Below are 26,702 nucleotides of genomic sequence, written 5' to 3'. Positions count from 1 at the left end.
GGCTGAGTGGCCTAGTAAGTGGTCCTGAGAGTCGGGATACCAGTTGCTATGGAAAGGGAGTGGGCATCTCGGACATATTCTGAGTCGTGGCCTTCCTTGTGCTCAGGTGGCTAGGACTATACAATTCACCGGGGGTCCATAACCCGTTAGAGGAGAGATCCTCACTTGGACTATGTGCAAGTAGGGCAGCATCCTGCTTCATGAATTTACCGAGCTCAGAACACTTTAAGCAAGCCTCAGACCTATCGGAGTAATGGAGTCCCACTCCCATTTGACAGGCGAGGGACTCCTTGGAAACAACTTGGTGAACGAAATGGAATTCGATGGGGAGCTATCAATATTAATGGGGCTTATGGAAGAAAGAAGGTAGAACTGGCTGAGTCAGCAAAGAGGATGCATTTGGATGTGCTAGGAGTAAGTGATATTCGGGTAAGGGGAGGTAATGAGGAAGGCAAAGTCTGGGGGTAGGGCTCTTTATCAGGAATACCATTGCACGCAACATAGTTTCTGTTAGGCACGTAAATGAGAGAATGATGTGGGTAGATTTGTCAGTGGGAGGAATTAGGACAAGAATTGTGTCCGTGTATTTACCATGTGAGGGTGCAGATGAGGATGATGTTGACAAGTTTTATGAAGCATTGAGTGACATCGTGGTCAGGGTCAACAGCAAAGATAGAATAGTGCTAATGGGCGATTTCAATGCGAGAGTTGGGAATAGAACTGAAGGATACAAAAGGGTGATTGGTAAATGTGGGGAAGATATGGAAGCTAATGGGAATGGGAAGCGTTTGCTGGACTTCTGTGCTAGTATGGGTTTAGCTGTTACGAATACATTCTTCAAGCATAAGGCTATTCACTGCTACACATGGGAGGCTAGGGGTACCAGATCCATAATAAACTATATCTTAACAGACTTTGAATTCAGGAAATCTGTTAGGAATGTACGAGTTTTTTGCAGATTTTTCGATGATACAGACCACTATCTGATCTGTAGTGAACTAAGTATCTCTAGGCCTAGGGTAGAGAAAGTGAAATCTGTCTGCAAACGAATAAGGGTAGAAAATCTCCAGGACGAGGAAATTAGACAGAAGTATGAGGTGTGTTCAAAAAAAAACCGAACTGTGGCTAGAAAAACTTTATTATGTAGCTTACATCATTTCACAGACTGTCCCCTTCAAAATAGTCCCCTGCACTATTAACAGCATGTTGCCAACGTTTCTTCCACTTTTGGAATGCTTCCTGGAATGCACTTTCTTTGATGGCGCGAAGTTGCCTCGTCGCATTCTCCTTGATCTCTTCAATGTCTTGGAAACAATGTCCTTTCAAGGTGGTTTTCAATTTGGGGAATAAGAAAAAGTCTGCTGGAGCCAAGTCAGGAGAATAGGGCAGATGGGGCACAACAGGAATTTGGTGTTTTGCCAGATAACTGCGGACCAAGAGAGAGGGATGTGCTGGCGCATTGTCATGGTGCAACATCCAGGATTTGTTTCCCACAGTTCAGGCCTCTTCCTGCGCACAGCATCTCTCAAATGCGTTAAAACATTCTGGTACAGTTCTTTGTTCACTGTCTGGCCTCAGGGTACAAACTCGTGATGGACAATGCCTTTCCAATCAAAAAACACAATCAGCATCACCTTGATGTTTGAACGACTCATTCGTGCTTTTTTCGGTCGAGGAGAACCTTTCCCCACCCACTGTGATGATTGCCTTTTGGTTTCAACATCGTAACCATACACCCACGTCTCATCTCCAGTGATGATGTTCTTCAGGAAGTTGTCATCAGCATCTGCGTTAGCAAGCATTTCCTGACTGATGCTGACTCGGTTCTCTTTTTGATTGTCAGTCAGCAAACGAGGGACAAATTTAGCACTGACGCGCCGCATCTGAAGTTTTTCGGTTAAAATTGCATGACATGATCCTACGCTGATGCACACCTGATCAGCAACCTCTCGGACTGTCAAACGACGATTTCCACGAATCACTTCACGAACTCTCTCGACATGGCGGTCGTCTGTTGATGTGGAAGGTCGCCCAGGCCTAGGGTCTTCAGTGACAGACGTTCTACCGTCTTTGAAACGTTTAAACCACTTTTAGCATTGTGTACGACTCATGCGTTCCTCCCCGTATGCTAGCTTCAACATTTCAAATGTTTCCACAAACGTTTTCCCAACTTTGAAGCAGAACTTCACGCACACGCGTTGTTCCTCAAGCTATTTCATTATAGAATTCGACGAACATGTGACACACGCAATCACTTCAGAGGCTCTAACTCAACTGATAATGCAGGCAATGGAATGCGGAAAGCAGCGGTCTGTTGTCAGAAGTTGCCGCTAGTCACAACTCGCTCAATGTTGCGGTTTGCGCGCAATTTACAAAGTTCGGTCTTTTTTTGAACACACTTCCTACATGGATATGATTAGTGAGAAGTTTCGAACAGTAGACAGTAAGCAGGTTCAGGATATAGAAAGTGAATGGGTGGCATACAGGGATGCTGTAGTAGAAACAGCAAGGGAATGCCTAGGAACAACTGTGTGTAAAGATGGGAAAAGGCGAACATCTTGGTGGAATGATGAAGTGAGAACAGCCTGTAAACGTAAAAAGAAGGCTTATCAGAAATGGTTCCAAACAAGGGCCGAGACAGACAGGGATTTGTACGTAGATGAAAGAAACAGAGCGAAACAAATAGTTGTTGAGTCCAAAAAGAAGTCATGGGAAGATTTTGGTAATAACCTGGAAAGGCTAGGTCAAGCAGCAGTGAAACCTTTCTGGACAGTAATAAAGAATCTTAGGAAGGGAGGGAAAAAGGAAATGAACAGTGTTTTGAGTAATTCAGGTGAACTCATAATAGGTCCCAGGGAATCACTGGAGAGGTGGAGGGAATATTTTGAACATCTTCTCAATGTAAAAGGAAATCATCATGGTGGTGTTGCAAACAGCCAAGCTCATGGGGAGGAGGAAAATGATGTTGGTGAAATTATACTTGAGGAAGTGGAAAGGATAGTAAATAAACTCCATTGTCATAAGGCAGCAGGAATAGATGAAATTAGACCTGAAATGGTGAAGTATAGTGGGAAGGCAGGGATGAAATGGCTCCATAGAGTAGTAAAATTAGTGTGGAGTGTCGGTAAGGTACCTTCAGATTGGACAAAAGCAGTAATTGCAGCGACCTATAAGCAAGGGAACAGGAAGGATTGCAACAACTATCGAGGTATCTCATTGATTAGTATATCAGGCAAAGTATTCACTGGCACCTTGGAAGGGAGGGTGCGATCAGTCGTTGAGAGGAAGTTGGATGAAAACCAGTGTGGTTTCAGACCACAGAGAGGCTGTCAGGATCAGATTTTCAGTATGCGCCAGGTAATTGAAAAATGCTACGAGAGGAATAGGCAGTTGTGTTTATGTTTCGTAGATCTAGAGAAAGCATATGACAGGGTACCGAGGGAAAAGATGTTCACCATACTGGGGGACTATGGAATTAAAGGTAGATTATTAAAATCTATCAAAGGCATTTATCTTGACAATTGGGCTTCAGTGAGAATTGATGGTAGAATGAGTTCTTGGTTCAGGGTACTTACAGGAGTTAGACAAGGCTGTAATCTTTCATCTTTGCTGTTCGTAGTTTACATGGATCACCTGCTGAAGGGTATAAAATGGCAGGGAGGGATTCAGTTAGGTGGAAATGTAGTAAGCAGTTTGGCCTATGCTGACGACTTGGTCTTAATGGCAGACTGTGCCGAAAGCCTGCAGTCTAATATCTTGAAACTTGAAAATAGATGCAATGAGTATGGTATGAAAATTAGCCTCTCGAAGACTAAATTGATGTCAGTAGGTAAGAATTTCAACAGATTTGAATGTCAGATTGGTGATACAAAGCTAGAACAGGTCGATCATTTCAAGTATTTAGGTTGTGTGTTCTCCCAGGAGGTAATATAGTAAGTGAGATTGAATCAAGGTGTAGTAAAGCTAATGCAGTGAGCTCGCAGTTGCGATCAGCAGTATTCTGTAAGAAGGAAGTCAGCTCCCAGACGAAAGTATCTTTACATCAATCTGTTTTCAGACCAACTTTGCTTTACGGGAGCGAAAGCTGGGTGGACTCAGGATATCTTATTCATAAGTTAGAAGTAACAGACATGAAAGTAGCAAGAATGATTGCTAGTACAAACAGGTGGGAACAATGGCAGGAGGGTACTCGGAATGAGGAGATAAAGGCTAATTTAGGAATGAACTCGATGGATGAAGCTGTACGCATAAACCGGCTTCGGTGGTGGAGTCATGTGAGGTTAATGGAGGAGGATAGGTTACCTAGGAGAATAATGGACTCTGTTATGGAGGGTCCTTTGCTGGCGGGACCTAGTGTTTACAGTGCACTATGTCTTCTGGTATGGGCTAGAGTAATTTTGTTACTTTCATTGATCTGTCTTAGCTTTATCCTTGGCTTTGACAAAATGAAAGTGACTGAGGTATGAGTGATGCTAGTAATGCCATTCCTTCTGCAGCCAGTCCCTGCTATGAATGGTGTGAAAATATTGCTCATAGGGTCGGTTGGTGCATGCATTTCAGTGGGCTTGGCGGACTGATATGTAATAGCAACTTCTGGCTCGGTGAGGAAAGCAACGGGAAACTACCTCACTCCTCATTTCCCTAGTACGCCTCTTCAGTGATGCCTAGGCCATCTATGACAGCTGATGGCAGAGCTGTTGAGGATCCAACCAGCCTTCGGGCTGAGGACTAAACATACACATACATATGGAGGGTAAGAGAAGTAGAGGGAGACCAAGACGACGATGGTTAGACTCGGTTTCTAACGATTTAAAGATAAAAGGTATAGAACTAAATGAGGCCACAACACTAGTTGCAAATCGAGGATTGTGGCAACGTTTAGTAAATTCTCAGAGGCTTGCAGACTGAACACTGAAAGGCATAACAGTCTATAATGATAATGTATGTATGTATGTATGTATGTATGTAATTGCTGGTTTAATTCTTTTCAGATTCGGCCGAACATGTCAATTGGATACTGATGGAGAAGTAACTTGCAACTGTCCAACTGGTTATGTTGGCCGTCGATGTGAGCGTTGTGATATAGGATATGAAGGCAACCCCATCATTCCAGGCGATTCTTGTCGGCCAGGTAAATAGATTGTAGTATATAAGCCTTTTAATTTTTTTAATTAATTTTTATATACTTTGGTATAAATAAGAACACTTGGTGACTATGATCATTAAAATGCCAAATCTATGGTACGACACTGTGATTAGCTGGTTTGAGTCCTGTTTGTCGAAAAAAATTATCATCAAATGTTGCCCAACAGGGTAGGGGAGGTGGTAGTATACAATTTCTAATCACTAGAATGCATGCCAAAAGCCTGGATTGAATTCCAAACCTCTCCGTAGCACTCACATGGAGTGGAGTGAGGGCATATGAAGCTGTTGATGGTGATTCGTCTGTTGGATGGAGACTTAAAGCCTTGAGCAGACCCCTTGGTGCTATTTGACAGGAGTAGGCTATGTGTCAACACTGGGTTTCACCCTCTCCTTACCGACTGAGTTGGTCACACAGTTAGGGATGCACAGCTGTGAGCTTGCATTCCGGAGATACTGGGTTCGAAGCCCATTGTTGATAGCCCTGAAGATGGTTTGGTGTGATTTCCCATTTTCACACCAAACTGTACCTTAATTAAGGCCATGCTTCCTACCTTCCCAGTCCTAGCTTTTTCTCATCTCTCCGTTGCTGAAAACATTTTGATGTGTTAATGCGTCGTTAAACAATTAGAAAAGCAACTAGACACACAGCACTTGTTTTCACAGTTCAGAACCTGAGTTGTTTCTTCACTACATAGTCATGGAAAATCTTCTGTAGCTTTATCTTTTGTTACTATTTGTTCAAAAAATTGGCTGAATTTTGATGTATTTTTGTGTGCTTATCATCATCTGAGAATTGAAAATTAAGTAATACTGTAGATATTGCCAATAAATATTTAGATTGCATTGCTTCCTTTGAAAATTCCATAAAACAGTATCAGCAATTGTAAACAAGCAGCTCCTGACTTGTACTGCTATGTATATCGTATGGATTTACAAGTACACAAAATATCTAATATCAGATGGAAATGTCCAAATTTGACAACCAGTCCAGAGCACTCTGAGTCACTTGGTGTAGAAGCCTCAGGTCACCGTTAAATTGTCGAAGTGCGCACACCTTAACAATGTGTTCCATTGTCTGCTCCTCTGCTCCGCAGTCGCAGTCAGCAGATGAACGGAAACCCCATTTCTTCAACATGTAACCACACCTTCCTATACCATACGTAGGACGGTTTGAAAAGTTCTTTGAATCACCGCTAGATGTCAGTGCTAGAGCAACGAGGTTCCCACGCAATAATCACACATCCTTTGTGAGTGAACACATGACGCGTCAGTGCTCTAGCTGCAGGAGTGTGGTAGTGACGACTCTTTGTTGTTGTTCCCGCGTAGTGATTTGTGACAATGGAAAAAACTGAGATTCGAGCAGTGATTAAATACTTTGTAAAGAAAGGTATGAAAGCAAAGGAAATTCATGTCGACTTTCAGAACACACTGGGGGACTCTGCTCCGTCATTTTAAACTGTTGCCAAGTGGACCAGTGAGTTTAAATTTGGTCGGGAGGCTTGGATGATGATCCGCGTAGTGGACGGCCAAAAAGTGTTACGATCCCAGAATTTATCGCAAAAGTGCATAAAATGGTCATGGAAGATCGTCAACTGAAAGTACGGGAGATTGCTGAAGCTATAGGGATGTCTTCTGAACGGGTGTATTATATTTTAACTGAAGAATTGGGTATGAAAAAAATATCCACAAGATGGGTGCCTTGACATTGGACAATAAACGCACCAGATTGGAAATGTCCGAACAAAGTCTGGCCCGTTTTCAGTGCAACCAACAAGATTTTTTTGCACTGGTTTGTGACTACAGATGAAACTTGGGTCCACTACTATACCCCAGAGACAAAACAGCAGTCAAAGCAGTGGAAACATGCTGATTCACCACCACCAAAGAAAGCAAAGGCAGTGCGTTCGGCCGGAAAGGTCATGGCCTCAGTTTTCTGGGATGCAAAAGGCATTCTGCTGATAGATTGTCTTGATTATCTTCCTACTGGCCAAACAATTACGGGGCAATACTATGCAAACCTCCTAGACCAACTACAGGAAAAGATACGTGAAACAAGGCCTGGTTTGGCAAGGAAAAAGGTCATCTTTCATCAGGACAACGCTCCACCACACACAGGTGTTATTGCCATGGCAAAACTTCATGAACTGAGGTACGAATTGTTGCCACATCCACCTTATTCACCTGATTTGGCACCATCAGACTTCCATCTATTCCCCAAGCTGAAAATTTTCCTCGGTGGACGGAGATTTTCTACAAGGGAAGAACTGACAGCCGAATTGGAGAGGTGTTTTGCAGGCCTGGAGGAATCTCATTTTCGAGGTGGGATCAAGGCATTGGAACATCGCTGGACCAAATGCATTAGTCTACAGGGAGACTATGTTGAAAAATAAAAGCAGTTCCACCGAGGTAAGATACTTAATTCTAGTACATTCCGAGAACTTTTCAAACCACCTACGTACATACGAGTATACGATACTTTGGGAAACAGTTTTTCTATGAGTTTCAAAGTTTCATTGCAAAATAGTCATTTCACATAAGAATTTACTCTGAAAACATAAACTTAAAGTTGTTCTGTCATATTCTTTATTAGAGATGGGAAAAATACAATTCGAGACGGGGACAAAAGATCTGTTTCAAACGGGGAATAAAGAAGAGTCCTTAGAAGAATTCCTTGAGGATGTGGAAAAATATATAGAGGATAATGAAATAATAATAATAATAATAATAATAATAATAATAATAATAATAATAATAATAATGGGAGACCTAAATGCTCAAGTGGGAAGAGACAGACAAGGAAGAGAGGAGATTTTGGGATCATATGGATATGGAAGTAAGACCCCGGAAGGGGATGTTTTAATGGACTTCTGTCACTGGAACCAATTAATTATATGGAATACGTGGTTCAGGAAGAAAAATAGTAAGATGATAATGAGGTATAGATGGGGAGATAGAAGAACGAAAACTCTGATAGACTATACTAGTGGAAAAAGGACATCGGAAAGAACTAATGGATGTTACAGCCATCCCAGAAGAAGCCTTTGGGGGTGATCATAGGGCAGTGGTAGCAAAATTAAGAAAGGGAAAAGTTATTAAACTGCCAGATAAAAGAGAAAGAAAGATTAAGGTATGGAGATTAAAGGAAAAGGAGGTTAGAGAAGAGTTTAAGATAGATTTGAGAGTACTGATACTAAGGACAGATATCAGTGATGTGCAACAAGAATGGAAAAATGTTAAGAAGGCATTTGTAAGTAGTGCAGAGAAAACATGTGGAAGAACATCAGGAAGAATAAGGGAAAAGACGACAAAATGGTGGAATGGTAGAGTGTAAGAAAAGGTAAAAGAGAAGAAGAAAACTGGGAAGGAATGGAAAGCAAAAAAGACCGAGAAAGTAAAACAAAATATATAGAAGCAAAAAGAGATTGCAAGAAAGTAATTGCAGAGGAAAAGAAGAAAAGCTGGGAAGAATTCACCCAGGAAATCAGGGAGGATTTAAATTGTGGGAAAAAATTATTACTTGGAGTTGTAAAAAAATAGAAGGAATGAGAAGGTGAACACTGGATTCGTAAAAAACTAAGAAGGAGAAATGTTGACAAAACCAGAAGAGATGACAGACAGATGGAAAGAATATTTCAGTGAACTACTAAAGGTGAGACATCAGATAAGTGGAGAAGTTATGCAAGCAAACAAAATTGAGGAAGAAAAAATAAAAGAAGATTCAGACATTACTATGGCTGTAGTGGAAGGAGTAGTTAGGAAAATGAAGATGGGAAAAGCTGTGGGAATAGATGAAGTGTCAGTTGAAATGATCAAAGCAGCAGGACCAGTGGGACTGCAATGGACATACAGACTTCTCAGATGTGTGTGGAGAGAGAAAGTTCCTGAAGACTGGAAAAAGGGAATAATATTACCAATATTCAAGATAGGAAATAGGAAGGTATGTGGTAACTACCGAGGAATCACAATCATCTCACATAATGCCGAAGTAATGGAAAGAATACTAGAAAAAAGAATTAGAGTAAAGGTATAAAGCCAATTTAGAGGAGGCAGGTCAACAGTGGAACCCATTTTCATCCTGAGACAAAATATGGAAAAAAGTTGGAAATATGGGAAGGATATGATAATGACCTTTATTGATTAGGAAACGGCTTATGATAACATCCCTAGAACAAAAGTTTGGGAATGCCTAATAAGCAGAGGAATTGAGAAACATGATAAAGGCAATGTACTGTGTGAAGACTACAGTAGGGTCATCAGAATGGTTTAAAATTGAGAATGGACTAAAACAAGGAAGTGTGTTGTCACCCTTACTGTTCTTAATGGTGATGGATGACATCATGAAGGCAACAATGAAAGATTACAGTAGGAAGAAGATGAAGGTGATGTTGTTTGCATATGATGTGGTGATTTGGGGTAAGGATGAAGTGGAGGTACAAGAACAGTTAGATAAAAATATTGAAAATATTGAAAAATGGGGACTGAAGATAAATGTGGAGAAGGGTAAAACAGTGGTGATGAGTAGAGGCGAGAAAGAAGGAAAAGGAATTATCAAAGTGGGAGATAAGAAACTGGAAGTAGTAAAACACTTCAAATACTTGGGAAGTCTGAAGATGGAAGAATAGATTTGGAAATTAACAGAAGAATACAACTGGGCAGTGCTTTCTATCAACAAGTGAGAGGACTAATATGGAACAAGGATATACCAATGAAGGCTAAAGAAGTTATGTATAAAGCTTATTATGTTCCTATAATGACATATGCAGCAGAAACTTGAACAATGACTCAGAGGGATGAGAGCAGAGTAGAAGCAGCTGAAATGAAATGCCTGAGAAGTATGGTACAAAAAAAACGAGGAGAGACAGAGTAAGAAATGAAGATACATGGAAAGAACTGAGTGTACAGAAGCTAAAAGGACAAACTGGAGCAAAACAGATTGAAGAAATGGTTTGGACATGTCAAATGGATGAATGAAATAAGACTACCAAGATGAGCACTGGAAGGATGGATGACAGGAAAGAGAGGACGAGGCAGACCCAGAATGCGGTGGATGGACTCGCTGAAGAGTAGTATTAGAAAACGAAATATGGATTGGAACATTGTGTTGGAAGAAGGATGGTGGAACGACAGAAAAAAGTGGAGAGGAATCATATTTGCTCACACCCGGTGTCAGCTGGAAATGGGAAAATGATGATGATGATAATGATGATGATGATGATGAGTAAAAAAGTATGAAATATGTTTCTTATTTTTTTAGTGACTAAACTCTACATGTAATCAGCATTATACTTGTTGAGAAAATATTTTTCATTACAAAACATGCATAGTTAGAAGAGAATAACTTAAACTACTGTGTGGTGTTTATGAATGTTTCAGCTTCTCAGTGTGATCCAGCTGGAAGTGTTGATCCCTTGCCTGATCAGACTGGTCGATGTCGATGCAAGGTGAGTTGCCTTAATATTTTCTATACATACTTATAGATTATATAGCTTTCTGAAGCAAGTAAAAATGTTTGACTTGGAAATAATGTGATGAAATGAGTTTAACATTGGTGTGGTCATATAAAAGAATTAGAGGTGAAACTGGCTTATATGTAATCTAGTTGTATGGAGTTATGAATAAGCTAATGTTTTACAAGTCCCAGCAAAACAGCATTGTATTGCAAAAGTTTGTCTGAGTTGTTCATAACCAAATTATCACAAACATAATTTATGTGCAATATATTTTCGAAAATGAAATAGAGTTGTGCATGTTGATATTATTTCATTCTTGATGTCACAATGCAGGACGTGTGTTATCGGATGGCAAAATTGAACCAGCTCAAAGAGAAGACAGAAATCTTCAACACAAACTTAATTATAAGTAATTCTGAGTTCTACATATCAGCAGTTCCAAATTGCTCCCACTGAATTACACATAAACCAGTTTCTGCTGTACTATAAACTGTTATTTATAGCGAATCCATCCCCTCCCCCACTCTTTCCACACATATGCAATGAGAGGATATCATGCTCTGCTCTCTATAACATTGTAGAGGTAAATAATGTATTTATTTTTTGTCTGGCTTCTTGGGGCTCAATGGTCAGCATATTGGCCTTCAGTTCAGAGAGCCCCAGGTCTTACTTTCAGCCAAGTCGGGGATTTTAACTTTATTTGGTTTATTCCTCTAGCACGGTGGCTGGGGTGTTTGTCTTAATACATATCTTTATTTACACACAACATGTCACACTACAAGCCACCACAGAAACAGGCAATAGTGAATACATCCCTCCACAAAGGGTTGGTGTCAGGAAAAGCATCCAGCCATAAAAATGGGCTGAATCCATACAAAATGCTGACCCCAGTTAAGTAGGAATAGGCCAGGAAGAAGAATATTTTAGTTAATTCTGTAGGGTTGTTTATTATTATATTTTTAATACTGTTACATTGAAATGCAGTACAATTTTATGAAGTACTGAACTAGAGAGACAATAGGATTAGAACTAGAGAATCATGAATTTAGCCTTCAAAAAAATTCACAGAATATGAGATGCTTGCCAATTGTCTGTGACCTTGGTGATAGGAAATGGGGTGAAACTCGTCTGACGAAGAGTGCATTAGTAGCCTTTGACTGAAGTGTACTGTGTGCCACATTGTCTCCTTTTTCATCCCAGAGGAGCATAGGCAATGAGATTGCTACCTGCAATGTGTACTTCGAATTGGACGGACAGATTTTTCTTTTTATGTCGCACCAACGGTGAGAAGTTTCATGGTGACACAGATGCACGAGGTCTAGGTGTGGGAAGGAAGCGACCGTGGCATTAATCAAGGTATAGTCCCACCATTTTTATGGTGTGAAAATGGGGAACTATGGAAAACTATCTTCAGGGCCACCGACAGTGGGGTTCGAACCCACAATCTCCTCAATCTCCGCGCGCGCGCGCGCGTGTGTGTGTGTGTGTGTGTGTGTGTGTGTGTGTGTGTGTGTGTGTGTCCACTGTACTTAAATGACCTACCAGAACATATAAAAACGTGTAAATACTATTTCTACACAGATGACATTCAACTTTCTATACATACAAACCCGAAAGACATCAACTAAATACGAGAAAGTTACTTGTTCAAAGCTTAATTCTACCCATCTTTGATTATGGTGACGTAATATACAACAACCTAAACACCACATTTAACGCTAAACTTCAGCGGGCTTATAATACATGCATCCGTTTTGTATTAAATATGCCCAGGTATTGTCATATATCACCTTGTCTTGAACAGCTGTCGTGGTTATATTTGGCGGAGAGAAGAAACCTTCATTCTGTTTCGCTTGTTCACAACATTCTCCGTACAGACACACCAAGTTATTTGAGAATGGATCTTAAATACTTGTCATCTCCAAACAGTATACCTACAAGGTCAGAAACCTCTTCCCTGCTGAGCTTCCCAATTTACCGCACGCCCGGTTATGGCAACTCATTCATACCTGCAACTATACGCTCTTGGAATTCCCTTCCAGCTGTAATTAGAGACATACATAGTAGAAATGTATTTTAAAAAATATGTTATAAATGGTGCATAGACTTAAGAAATTAGTATTTAATGTTTTTTTAATAGTGACTCTCAGATATTTACCTTTAGGTTATAACTATTGAAAACGAAAACCTGCAACCTGTTTTCCTGTCATTGACCGGGTCAGGGATGTAATGAATGAAGCAGATATAGGCTATTAGTACGATGGGGTCGCCACTTCCAAAGTGATTTATTAATGACTGATAGATGCTATGAAATGAGAATGGAGAGTGTTGCTGGAATGAAAGATGACAGGGAAAACCAGAGTACCCGGAGAAAAACCTGTCCTGCTTTGTCCAGCACAAATCTCACATGGAGTGACCGGGATTTGAACCACAGTATCCAACGGTGAGAGGTCGACGCGCTGCCATCTGAGCCACGGAGGCTCTTTTATAACTATTACTTAAGTTTAATTTGATAATTAATTATATGTAATTAGAAATCTTAATACTCTGTAGTTTGTACAATGTAGCATATATAAGATGGTTTGGCATAACAACAGGCTTCATAGCCTGAGCCACGCCATGTAAAACAAGTCAAATAAATAAATAAATAAATAAATATGTGTGTGTGTGTGTGTGACCGGGCGAGTTGGCCGTGCGCGTAGAGGCGCGCGGCTGTGAGCTTGCATCCGGGAGATAGTAGATTCGAATCCCACTATCGGCAGCCCTGAAAATGGTTTTCCGTGGTTTCCCATTTTCACACCAGGCAAATGCTGGGGCTGTACCTTAATTAAGGCCACGGCCGCTTCCTTCCAACTCCTAGGCCTTTCCTATCCTATCGTCGCCAAAAGACCTATCTGTGTCGGTGCGACGTAAAGCCCATAGCAAAAAATGTGTGTGTGTGTGTGTGCGTGTGTGTGTGTGTGTGTGTGTGTGAGAGGGGGAGAGAGAGAGAGAGAGCGAGAGAGAGAGAGAGAGATATTTAACAGTCAGTGACTCTTGTTTTGTTTTTTCATTTGATCAAATACCATAACTGGTGAGAAGAATAAGATCATTAATGTAGAAAGGCTTGTAGATTCTTCACCATGACATTGCACCAGCAAACAGTGCACTGTTTATCAAGATGTTTCTAGCCAAACACAAGACCTGTATGAAATATCCTACCTATTTATCTGAAAAAGATCAATTTTTGCATATGAATACCTTTGAAATGTTCTGTTGGAAGTGGCATCTGAGAATTCCATGGACTGCTAAGAGAACCAATCTGCCGGGCTGAGTGGCTCAGACGGTTGAGATGCTGGCCTTCTGACCCCAACATGGCAGGTTCGATCCTGGCTCAGTCCGGTGGTATTTGAAGGTGCTCAAATACATCAGCCTCGTGTCGGTAGATATACTGGCACGTAAAAGAACTCTTGTGGAACTAAATTCTGACACCTCAGCATCTCCAAAAACTGTAAAAGTAGTTAGTGGGACATAAAGCAAATGACATAATAAATAAGAACCAATCAGTTGATACATGATGGGTTGCAGATCAAAATTTGTCTGAATTCTATAGTGAAACAACAGATTGTGAGATATTTGGTCACTCTATTAGGAAGGATAGCCAGCCCTGTGGCGTAGGGGAAGCATGCATGCCTCTTACCATAGGCCCCAGGTTCTATTTCCGGCCATGTCAGGGATTTTTACCTGGACCTGAGGGCTGGTTCAAGGTCTACTCAACCTATGTGATTACAATTGAGGAGCTATCTGATGGCGAGATGGCGGCTCCAGTCTAGAGAGCCAAGAATAATGGCCGTGAGGATTCGTCGTGCCAACAACATGACATCTCGTAATTGGCAGGCCGTGAGGCTGAGCAGCGGTCACTTGGTAGACCAAGGCCCTTTGGGGCTGTTGCGCTATGGGGTTTACTTTATATTAGGAAGGGTGGATTTGAAGAAATTATCCTGAAGGAATAACACGACACAACATTACAAGTAGGATTAAAAAATAATCCAAATTTCACGATACTCAAATTGGATGATTGTCAAAGAAGCAGCAGCCGCAAAGATCAAGTCTACATTAAAATGAACCCATTTGAAATGAAGGTAAAAGTAATAGCTGTAATGAGTTAGCCATGACAGAAAGACCTTGTAGTTTTTGCTTCCAATAGTGAAAGATTCTCAAGGAGCAGTGTAGAGATCAGGGAGAGAAGCAGTGTGAAGATGATAACGATTCCATCATGTGATTTGCTAAATAATAAAATGATATTGGAACACCTTTGTATTGAAGAGAAGGCTAGTAAATTCATTTTATGCATGATTTTGCTTGTGTGAAATGATATTGGAACACCTTTGTATTGAAGAGAAGGCTAGTAAATTCATTTTATGCATGATTTTGCTTGTGGGTTATCGTCATGATGCATAGTGCACAACAAAGCATGAAACATTTGAATTACCATATCTAAACAAATAAATGCCAATCCTATCATATGGTGCAAGAACATGTAAGCATTTGAATGAAAATACACATGTATCTCATCAGAATAAGAAAATTAGTATCATTCATCAACAAAATGTACAGAAGACCAAAAATGTATTGTCCTTTTCTGTAAGTTAGTTCAGAAAATTAGCAGGTGAAAAATGTACTCATTATTTAAATTGGATATGTGTCTCTAAAAGTTGTCCATTTCTCATTGATTCCAGCTGTAGAGGTTGATTCTGATTTTGATTGATTCGTTGATTAGCAGTGAAGATTTACAACTTGATATTCTTTTTGGTTTATGGTCCAACTCGATGGCTGAATGGTCAGCGTACCGGCCTTCGATTCAGAGGGTCCTGGGTTTGATTCCCGGCTGGGTTGAGGATTTTAATTGCTTCTGATTAATTCTTCTGGCTCAAGGACTGGGTGTATGTGTCCGTCCCAACACTCTTCTCATCACATTCAGACAACAGACCACACTACCAACCACCACAGAAACACGCAATAGTGATTTCATCCCTCCATGTAGGGTTGGCATCAGGAAGGGCATCCGGCTGGAAAATGGCCAAATTCACATGTGCGACACAGTTCGCACCCGTGACCCCACAGGTGTGGGAAAAAGCGGTAGCCATGTGAAGTGAGACAAAATGCTGGGAGACTTTACCTTTCATATTGCTCTCCTTTCTCAGATGGGAAGATTTCATAAAGATGATAGATTTCATAAGATTGCAGTTTAATAAGAAATCATGTTGTCTAGGCAGAGCACTTTGTAGAGGTATAAGAAACTTTACACCTGAAGATATATCTTCATTGATTTCTGGTTTAGGGGATCTATGCTTAGATGATCTAAAAGATTATGATTAGTGTTTTGTAATGTCTAGTAATTTCAACCATCATTCATTCTTGGTTATTCACAATACTGTACTCATCTCATTTCAACCATCATGTCAGAATTTAAATCCTTCTGGCAGAAATAGGAATGACACCTGAGCTAATTCAGCATGAAAGATAATATTGTAACCACTTTGATTACAATGGTAGTGAGCAGTAACAGGTAAAGGAAAGGATGGCTGTAAGTGGAAAATTAAAGTCTTCCTAGGATAGGACGTGGAGATCTAACAATTGGAATCATGAACAATACTAAGATTTCCCCTAGTGACATCAGGAAGAAGGCTTGATGGGAAAATTGTGACATAAGCAATATCAGATTCAGCTGAGGCATTAAGTCTACCATACATATCTTGCAAGCTGTGAACCCCTGCAAGAAAGAAGTATTGTCGTATTGATACCTCCTCTCTTTATGCACTATTTGAAATTCCTGTCATTAATTGTTCTAATTTTGAAATACACAATAATGCATTTTTGAAATGTTAGTTATGTACATTGCAATTACAACTGTACAAGCTATTTTAATATTGTTTCATGCTCTCTCTGTGCAAACCGATGGTGAGTCGCTGAAAAACGTATACCTCTGCATGAATATTAATATTAAGAGTAATGTTGTTGTTGGTGGTGGTTTTTTAATTACATTTTTATAACACAATACTAAAATTACTTCACAACTTCTTTTTATGTAAATTCATTCCTTTCTTTTCCAGGAGCATGTGACTGGTCCACAATGCAATCAATGTAAACCAGATGCATTCCATCTAGACCCCAAGAACGAGAATGGCTGCATCCCATGTTTCTGTATGGGCATCACTGAACAGTGCACCAGCTCCAACTGGTACCGCCAACAGGTAGATGAATATGTCTTTTTTTCTGAAAATTGGGAAAAGCAGGTCCATTTTTACCATCCAGTTGAGCAATGAAATACAATAAAATTTAGAAACTTCCCACAAAATATTTCTTAATAAGACATCATTTTATCTTTATGCTGTTATTTCTTACAAATATTTTTAGTTGTAAGAGGATATATTAAGTTGGTTGGGTGTTCTCTTATGATAACTTATGATGGGTTCTGCAGATGTGCGTTGTTATGTTATGTTCAAACAGTCACCAATAATTTGTATGTAGGGCTGTCACTTTGAATTTTCAGTTACCCAAAAACTGAATTATTTGGTACTGCAGAGGGTTGAGTAGGAAGCCACTTCCTTGCAGTTGCAGTTGCTGATTTGTGAAGATTCTTCACCAGAATAATGAGTTGCTCTTCTTCATGTGACAATGAAGGAACATCAGCACTACTTCCAAAGTTCCCAATTGTTTCATTTTCATCCAAACTTTCCAACTTGATTTCTGAGTCAAAAAATTCCATCCCATCATCCAACTTATCTCCAAGATTGTGAAATAATATCACAGTGCCTTTGCCACTGCAAAATGGCGAAGGCAGTGTTTCTTTTGTCGAAGCGTGCCTTTTTTTTAGCTGGACCTTGTGATGTTGAAGAAACTTCATTGTCAGCCATCTTAACAAAATATAATATATTTAATGCAGCCAAATAGCCATAACAGAGCATATAGGTTACATTGATGGGTTACATATTTGCATAATCACTTATAGACATTGTTCTTCTTGTACAGAATTCAATGTGGTACTGTTCACACATTTTTCCACATAGTTTGCACTCACAGTCTATACTTGGGTCATGGAAGTGTTTTGATTTGCAGAGTAGGTGATGAAAACCGTGAACTGCTAATCTTGTAATGACATGTCTTAATTCAAAATTAGCTTTTGTCCACGAGCGATCTATCATTGCCCCTGTGCCATAGAAGTCTGGTTGGACTTCTTCTCTCTTCTCCGTCAGATTTGCTAGCAGTTTCTTTGATGCACCGGTGTTCGGCAGTGGCATACTTGTCCTGAGATCTTCTATGAGAAATGATTCCCTTGCCAGGAGATATACAAGTCTAGATTGTGTCGTTTTTGATACACCTATCACCTTCTTTATATAGTTCGCTTTCACCTTTTCCAAGGTTGATAAGTTCCTCGTTGTTAAATGTGTCCAGATAATTTCAATGCCATAAGTCATTATTGGAAGAATTTTTACTCTGAATAGCAACATTGCTGTCTCCAGACTAAGTGATTTAATGTCTTTTATTTCATGCATTACCATCATTGCTTGAGTTGCCTTTTCTGTGACAAGTTTTGTGAAACAATATGCGCTTGATTGCAGGGTGATGCCTAAATATTTGAAGTCTGATACTATCTTTAATTTTTTATCCCGAATGAAGGTCTCTGCTGAGGCGGGTACTCTCCCTCCTTTCCTGAACACCATGGTGTCTGTTTTTGAGATGTTTATGAACAGCTTGTTTTCGGAGCACCAGTTTTGGACGTCATTTACAGTTTCCTGTAATTTTGTTATGTCTCTTGAGCCAATTACAATATCATCGCAAGAAAATGCTCCCTCCTTTTGGATAATTCTTAGGATATCTGCGGTTGCAATTATAAACAGCAAAGGACTCAGTGGGTCACCCTGTAGGACCCCGTTTGATTGAGCTATTGGATCTGATAGAGTGAGGTTATCCGAAACTCGTACTTCGTTCCATTGCAGTATTGATGTGATGAGATAGGTCCATATGTTGTTCGTGCCTAGCATCTCCTTAAGCTTGTCTATCACTAGCTTCCTGTTTATTAGGTCAAAAGCTTTAGTAAAATCTATGAAGATGGTGTAATATTTTCCGTTGTCTTCTAAGGCATCCCAGATTTGGTTTAACAGGAGTTCAATAGCGTTTAGGGTAGATCGTCCCTTCCTAAAACCAAATTGGTTCTCTGGCAGATGCTCATTTATTTCCTCATTTATCCTGTTTTAATTTTGGTGAATATTTTGAAGGGTCAATTTTCCAGTGCTATGCCTCTATACTTATTGGGATCTCTTGGGTCTCCTTTGCCTTTATATAGAACTTTTACAATTGACTTTCTCCACTGGTCGGGAATGGAAGCAGTTTCTATACATTTGTTATATAATTTTGTCCATATAGGGGCTAGCAGGTGTGCAGTGTCTTTTACATATTCATTATAGATGCCGTCCGGACCTGCGGCTTTCTTGGTTTTGGTGCTGTCTATAGCGGTTCTAGTTTCCTCTATGGTCAGGGGTACCCAGTCTAATTGTATATGTGGAGTAGTGGTGTGTAGATCTTTTCTGGGGTGCGCTGGACCTTCGATGTTGAGAACCTTACTAAAGTATGATTCCCAGATTTCCATGTCTATGTAGTGCGTCTGTTGTTGTTTCTTTGGGTGTAGGGCTATGAATGGATTTTCTTGGCTTCCTCTGCTAGCTTCTTGCTCTCCGATTCTAAGTAGGCGCGTTTCTTTTCTTTCAGTGTCCTTTTGTAGAGTTTCCTCTTCTCATTGTATATGTATATTAGACTTTGATTATTCAGGTTCTGCCTTAACTGTTGCAATTTATCTAGGGTCTCCCTCCTCAGCCTATAGCACTCACTATCAAACCATATCTTTGTTCTTCTTGTGGCCCGCGGAATGGCGGCCTTTTGTAGGATTTCTTCTATTATTCCTGTTGCATCATCCAATCTTGAATTATCTATTAATGTGTCTAGATGTGTAGTTGAATCTACCATATCTTTAACTTTCTCAACATCTATTTTCCTTGAAAGGGGGTGAATTGTCTTTTTCTGTAGTTTTTCCCACTCCCCTTGGATACGTATTTCAATTGGTAAGTGTTTCCTAATCATGGCTTGGTTTGTTGTCCATATTTTGTCATGATGCCTGTTATTGGTCCTTTCGTAAGTGCAATATCTATTGTGCTCTTACCATTATGTGAGATGTATGTAGGGATAGTGGGGTTGTTTAGCAGGATGAAGCCTTCTTCTTCCAGTTTCTCGAGGACTAGCTTTGCTTTGTAATTCGGAATGTCCAGTCTGCAGTTAAGGTCACCTGCTATAATCATTGGCTTATCTTGCTTGCTCTGAGTGATCATTTGGCCTAGCTCGTCCATTATGTCGATCGCTGTTATGTTCGGTTGGAAGTAAGCGGCTATAATTATGATATATTATCATTATTTGCTTGAAAAATGTAGAGGCTTGAAAGGAAATGAACCTATAATTGTTTTTAGAAATGTGATTATTTTTCATAAGCTTTCAGTGAATAAAAAATTGAGAAAATTTTCTTCTTCACTTCGAAATGAAAATGTGTGCACAAGGCAGTTAATTTGATACAGTATGTTGATTATTTGGACTGTACATCTTTCTTTTATTTACACTGCTCAAAAATGAAATTTGATCACATCTTTAGATGTTCAGAACTACAGTGTACTAATGCATAGTGGGGTGGGGATTGGACTATTATGGCAATGACATGTCCTGTTTACTCAACTGTTATCCATATTTTGAAGCTGTTATCCATGTGAGGGGTGGCAATGCTCCTTATTAAGATGCTTAAATACCATGTAGCCATTTTGGTGTATGACCAGGGATCACTTTGTTTGACATGTTGTGTAGTGATGTTGTGTATTGAGAATCCAGAAAACACTTTTCATTTCAGTTCTTAATTATTGCAGAGAAGGTGGTTTGTTATCTCTCCTTGTCTGTTTTCATTTCATTATGTATTTGTGTCATGGAGGTATGAACATATAAGAAAAAGTGATCAAATTCTTTTTTTGAGCAGTCTGTGTTTTCACCTACTTCAGGATGAAAGTTTACAGGTACTATATGTCTAAAAAGAATCTCCTTTTGTTTATAAAAGAATTATTCAGAATTGATTCTAAGGGAATCAGTAACATTTGTTTTCTTATAAGTAATAAAATCATTAAAGTTGCATGTGTAATTTTATAGGTCTCTTCATCATTCACACGTAGCACTAATGACTTCAAGTTGGTGGAGTCCCAGAACAAGGAGGATCCTATCACAGATGGTATTCGTTTTCAGGCAGAGACACGTGAGATAGTGTTCAGCGACTTCTCTCGGAGGAGTCCCAATGTAAGTTACCTGTCCAGCATGTTATTATTACCATTTCCATTTGAAGGAATCTCTCATTACAATTATTTTCATGAATAAGGACAACTACTGACTATAATAACTAGGGTTCCTATGTTTAAGTCCTAAAAATTACCCAAATATACAAGAAAATATGCTCTTAAAAATAGTTAAATATGGATGCAGAAAATGGAAAATATGACCAACTGTATCTTCTTCCAACAAATGATTTTGACATAGATATGTGTTAAGCTAGGTCTCCACTGATTAACATTTAACAACATGTTAAAATTGACATGTATACGGACATTTGGTTCATAGTTGACTTCACATGTTTACTTTATATGTTGAAGTTAACATATGTAACATGTTGACATGTTTATCCAGTGAGAGTGGAAAACATGTTAAATCAATTCATTGTTCGTGTGGTATCGCCATGGCTTTGGCAAAGTTCGTATAGGTAAACTACATTAAAATCATGCTCAGACATTTTCAGAAAGTTTTTAAATCCTAACCTCTCTTCTACTTTAAGCTCATTCAGAATGTCATCCACATTGCGTCTTCTATTTAGATATTGTCATACCCACATTCTCCTTTCCTTCCTTCTCAAGAAGGGCCGATGACCTAGATGCTAGGCCCCTTTAAACAAGCATCATCATCATCATCATCATCATCATCATCATCATCATCATCATCATCATCATCATCATTCATCCTTCTCAAAATCCTTTAAGAAGCAACAGTGGTAATAACAAAGGCCAAATCTTCATCTGAGTCCATTGTCGTTGTTTGAAAATGCAAGACGCCAACAAACTGATATTATGAACTAGCTGTGTATAAACAAAGGAAGTCATGTTTAACATGTTTAGAAGTGTAAACACAATATTAAATGAAACAGTATTTAACAGTTAACATGTTGGTGGTGTCACCAGTTAACATTCAACAGTTTTAACATTTAATATGTTGTTAAATGTTAATCAGAGACCGGCCTTTAGAGCTGAGGGTCATCTGAAAATTAGTGTAACAAAATGTGTGATGGAAGGGTAACCTAGCAACTGCACAGGCTGTGATGTTAAGTATGGTTGGGTGGTCAGCCAGTATTACCTATCAACCGTGTCTGTTGTGTTTTATGGCCGGCGGTCATCTGAAATTAGTAACCATTGATGAATGACCATAACCAAGAGGCATATAAGACATGTTCATGATCATTTGATTTTCCCATAGGGGAATTTTTTGTACTATTTTGCCACTATCTTTCTTTAAAATATCATTATACAATCTTATTGCACTACTTCAATTCCTATCATTACTGGTTAATTTAACTTAATTCCACTGGTCTCTGTCATAAATTCGCCAAGCTAAGTGGCTCAGACGGTTTTGGCGCTGGCCTATTGACCCCAACTAGGCAGTTTCGATCCTGGCTCAGACCAGTGGTATTTGAAGGTGCTCAAATATGTCAGAGCCGGCCCCATGCTGTAAGGGTTGTGTACCTGCCTCTTACCCGGAAACCCTGGATTCGATTCCTGGCCAGGTTAGGGATTTTTACCTGGACCTGGGGCTGGTTCGAGGTCCACTAAGCCTACGTGATTACAATTGAGGAGCTATCTGACGGTGAGTTAGCAGCCCTGGTCTAGAAAGCCAAGAATAAGGGCCAAGAGGATTTGTAGTGTTGACTGCACAACACCTCGTAATCTGCAGGCCTTTGAGCTGAGCAGTGGTCGCTTGATAGGCCAAGGCCTTTCAAGGGCTGTGGTGCCATGGGGTTTGGGGTTTGTTTGGTTTGAAATACTTCAACCTCATGTCGGTAGATTACATGTAAAAGAAGTCCTGCAGGACTAAATTCTGGCATCTTGGCATCTCTGAAAACCGTAAAAGTAGTTAGTGGGACGTAAAAACAAATACTACTACTACTACTACTACTACTACTACTACTACTACTACTACAAATTATTATTATTATTATTATTATTATTATTATTATTATTATTATTATTATTATTATTATTATTATTATTATTATTATTATTTTATTTTTATTATTATTATTATTACTATAAATTCACTATCAGTCATTAACCTCCGATGTCCGGCTCCATGGCTAAACGGTTAGCGTGCTGGCCTTTGGTCCAAAGGGTCCCGGGTTCAATTCCCAGCCGGGGCAGTGATTTTAACCTTTGTTGGTTAATTCCAATGGCTCATGGGCTGGGTGTGTGTGCCATCTTCAACATTAAAATTCATCACAGGTAGGGCCCCATCCTCACAGATGCGCAGGTCGCCTATGCGGCATCAATTCGAAAGACCTGTACGAGGCATCTTCGGAGGCCACACACCATTATTTATATTAACCTCTAATGAAGATATTTTTAATAAATATTGCCATCTTACACAATGGTGACAAGAGACCACATCGCTGCTCCTGCAAACCAATGAAAATAATATTAGTTATCAGAATAAAGAATGCATCGACATATGCCGTTGGTACAAAATATTGAATTGAAAATGTAGACAAAATGCATGTTCCATTTTTCTCAGCATTGCACAATTAACCATGTGTACCTTCAAGTAGTGTTCAAATTAAAATCTTCTTCAGTTGTCACCCAATAGTCTTTTGTATTGGGAAGTTCCTTTCAACATTGCAAGGCATCATGGGGTGCATACTGAGACAGTGTCAAGTAACTGCAGTTAAACTGTGGGTCATCTTCTCCAACAGGAGCTTCACTATTCTGTAGTATGTCACTAATTTTGCACATCGTGGCATATCCAGGATTCCCAATCAGCACTTTTCCCAGCTTAGTTTTTACAGAAACAGCTACATTGCCTCTTGTCTACCCTACCTTGCATTTTAAATCTTGCACAAGTTCCAAATGCTCACATAACTGCAAACCATTGATCTCTGAATGTTTAATTACTTTTGCAAGTTCTCCATAATTCGACTTAATATTGGCAAAGTTTCCAGACAGACTGTCAGAAACTGGGCGAGTTGGCCGTGCGCGTAGAGGCGCGCGGCTGTGAGCTTGCATCCGGGAGATAGTAGGTTCGAATCCCACTATCGGCAGCCCTGAAAATGGTTTTCCGTGGTTTCCCATTTTCACACCAGGCAAATGCTGGGGCTGTACCTTAAGGCCACGGCCGCTTCCTTCCAACTCCTAGGCCTTTCCTATCCTATCGTCGCCATAAGACCTATCTGTGTCGGTGCAACGTAAAGCCCATAGCAAAAAAAAAAAAATACTGTCAGAAAATGATCCTTGAACAATTTTTATGGATGAGGCATGAGTACTATCAAACAATGAAATATTTTACACAGCTTAATAATTCTCACAACAGTACTCTGCTGTCTTAAGCCGTGTACCCTTTCGTGTTAATACTGGTTGGGGTGGAAGAAGCAGCAAAGGTGTATGTTCTTTAAATTTTGCTATCCTCGATGGAGTCTTGAGGAATATTTTATTCACATTTGAAATTAAACTTGTCATCATTGGGAAAATTCTGTCGTGTTTCCTCAGCTGGTCTCTGCAAGCCGTGTTGTATAAGATATATTTGATGCACAGTTTTTGGGAGGTGAACCTTAGGCCCTTTTCTAGCTTTTACTACAAACGGCACACCATGTGTGACTGACAATAAGACTTGTTCCCACTCAACTTCCCTATTCCATGACAATTTGATGGCATTGTCAAACAGATTTCCTATGCAGAATGGCTGACAGCATCCAGCAATTCACAGTGTAGTAAAATACATCACCAGGACGATCTGGAAAGAGAGTCCCAATAACATTTAGAGTATATCTCCCACAAGCGTCTGTATTCTCATCAATAGATGTCCAAATCTCATTGTCACCTACACTTTTACTTATTGCTTCCAGTGCAGTTTGATAACAGGAAGTTAAGTATTTTTTCCTCAGTGTTGCTTGTTCTAGAATCACGTGTGTCGTATACTTTATGTTAAGGTTTATGAAGAGTCACTTTATTAAGATGAATGTTGGCAGCTATCATCATCTCGCAGAGGTCTTTAGAAAACTCAGAAACTTTGGACAATGAAGCTTTTGCTACTTCAAATAAAAGTACATGCCTGTTTTGTTGAGCAAATTGCCAATTTATGCTCTTTTTATGTCTAGCAGTGTCACTATGCTGCTGGATATTATAACACCATATAGCACTTACTTTAACTTTACACACTTTGCAGAAGAGGATTTTTCCATTGGTAGAGAAGTATTCCTCCCCAAACTCTTTTGTGCGATTTCTTAATTAACACTTTCGCTGCACTGTATTTAGGTATCCTTATGTCACCTCTCTGACTGTTAATGTAACTATGAAGACTTGAAAATGGTCTCTGTTGAAATTTTTAAGAAAGCTGAGGGGTGAAAGGTAATTTAGGTGCTACCTGAAGTGGTCACGAGCCACAAGATAAGAAGATAATCCCTTGTGGTATTTCCTTGTCTTCCTTGTTAAGACAAGGGTGACAGTCTTGTGAACGTAAATCTTACTCTAAAGGAAGTTATTTCAAAACTAATGATGTAAACTCAGATGAGCTACAATAAGCGTTAACTATTCAGCTTTGAGCCCAAGCTTCATGTTTTGTCAAAATGCAACAGACAAAGTTATATAAATAACATCTGACATCACATTCAAAGTACAGTATATTTTTTCTGACCTTAAACAGCTAAAATGACCAAAATATGACCAAGACAATAAAAAGTGCATTTATATGCCCTCTAGAATAAGGATTATTATGCCCAGAAACGTCCACTTTGTGCTTAATTCCAACAAATAACAAAAACAGAAGGTAAGGGGGAGGGAGAAAAGGGGACATTTTCTGAACATCCAAACCCTAATAATTATTTCTAGTGTTCCTATTCCCTGTCTGTTTTACTAACAATCAATCATTGAAGAATTGTTCATATTGGGAATATTATTCATAGTAGTGGGTTAAAAAAAAAATTAAAACTAAGATGGGAAGATTAGTTCTCACTTCCTATTGAATGAATGGTTCCCTCTTTGTCTTGTTCAGATTTTTTTTTTTTTTTCAAATACAAATCGTGCATTCTTTTTGCTCTTTATTTCTTTATATTATTAAAACTACCAGACTTAACAGTCACAGTTGTAAAGCAATAACTACTTATGGCACACTTCTGAAATATACTGTCGAATTTCAATTCTTAATCTTAGTGGCATTTTTCTGAAGTTAATGATTCTGAAGGTATCAGTTAATGCTCAGCTTATGTATTCAGTGTTTCAATTGTTCATTATGGTGTTTTTGCATAAATTAGAAGCGTTTGTTACATACTATTTTTAAATACATATATTGGAAGTAATCTCATCGTTTGGATTTGATAATTATGAAGACAATTCCTTTTCTTCCATTGTTTAGATAAGCATTCGGTATCATAAAAAATGTTGCTGAAAAATTGTTGATTTTTCAGGAGAAAAGGATGTATTTAGCTATAGAATAAATCAAATATGGAAATGCATTTGGGAACTTAATGTATTTTGAGTGATGAAAATGAAAATTCTTATCCCTTTACAATATTTAATGTTTGATCACATTTTCTACTCTCAAAAAATGTGTTCTTAAGTTTCCTATAACTTGTTTTTCAGGTATACTACTGGACTTTGCCCTCACAGTTCCTTGGCGATAAGATAACTGCTTATGGTGGACACCTAAAATACACTGTGCGTTACAAGCCAGCACCAGGAGGACAGAGCTCTCGTAATAATGCTCCAGATGTTCAGCTCATTAGTGTAAGTACATAATGTGATG

At 39.3% G+C, this 26,702-nt stretch overlaps 1 protein-coding gene across 10 annotated transcripts in view; it reads left to right on the top strand.

Moving 5' to 3' along the window:
* Nucleotides 1-26,702, top strand: part of trol (terribly reduced optic lobes) — a 918,151-nt gene that overhangs the window by 645,231 nt on the left and 246,218 nt on the right. For all 10 annotated transcript variants that reach the window (XM_067149795.2, XM_067149796.2, XM_067149794.2 and 7 more), the window contains 5 exons: nt 4,992-5,131; nt 10,519-10,586; nt 16,688-16,828; nt 20,811-20,954; nt 26,540-26,683. In XM_067149795.2, the coding sequence (XP_067005896.2) occupies nt 4,992-5,131; nt 10,519-10,586; nt 16,688-16,828; nt 20,811-20,954; nt 26,540-26,683 (637 nt within the window). The remainder of the gene's footprint in view (nt 1-4,991; nt 5,132-10,518; nt 10,587-16,687; nt 16,829-20,810; nt 20,955-26,539; nt 26,684-26,702) is intronic.

This window comes from Anabrus simplex, chromosome 6 (assembly GCF_040414725.1).
Source record: "Anabrus simplex isolate iqAnaSimp1 chromosome 6, ASM4041472v1, whole genome shotgun sequence".
In the NCBI taxonomy this organism is placed as follows: domain Eukaryota; kingdom Metazoa; phylum Arthropoda; class Insecta; order Orthoptera; family Tettigoniidae; genus Anabrus; species Anabrus simplex.
Note: the sequence above shows the minus strand (reverse complement) of the source record. Positions and strands in the feature narration are given on the sequence as shown.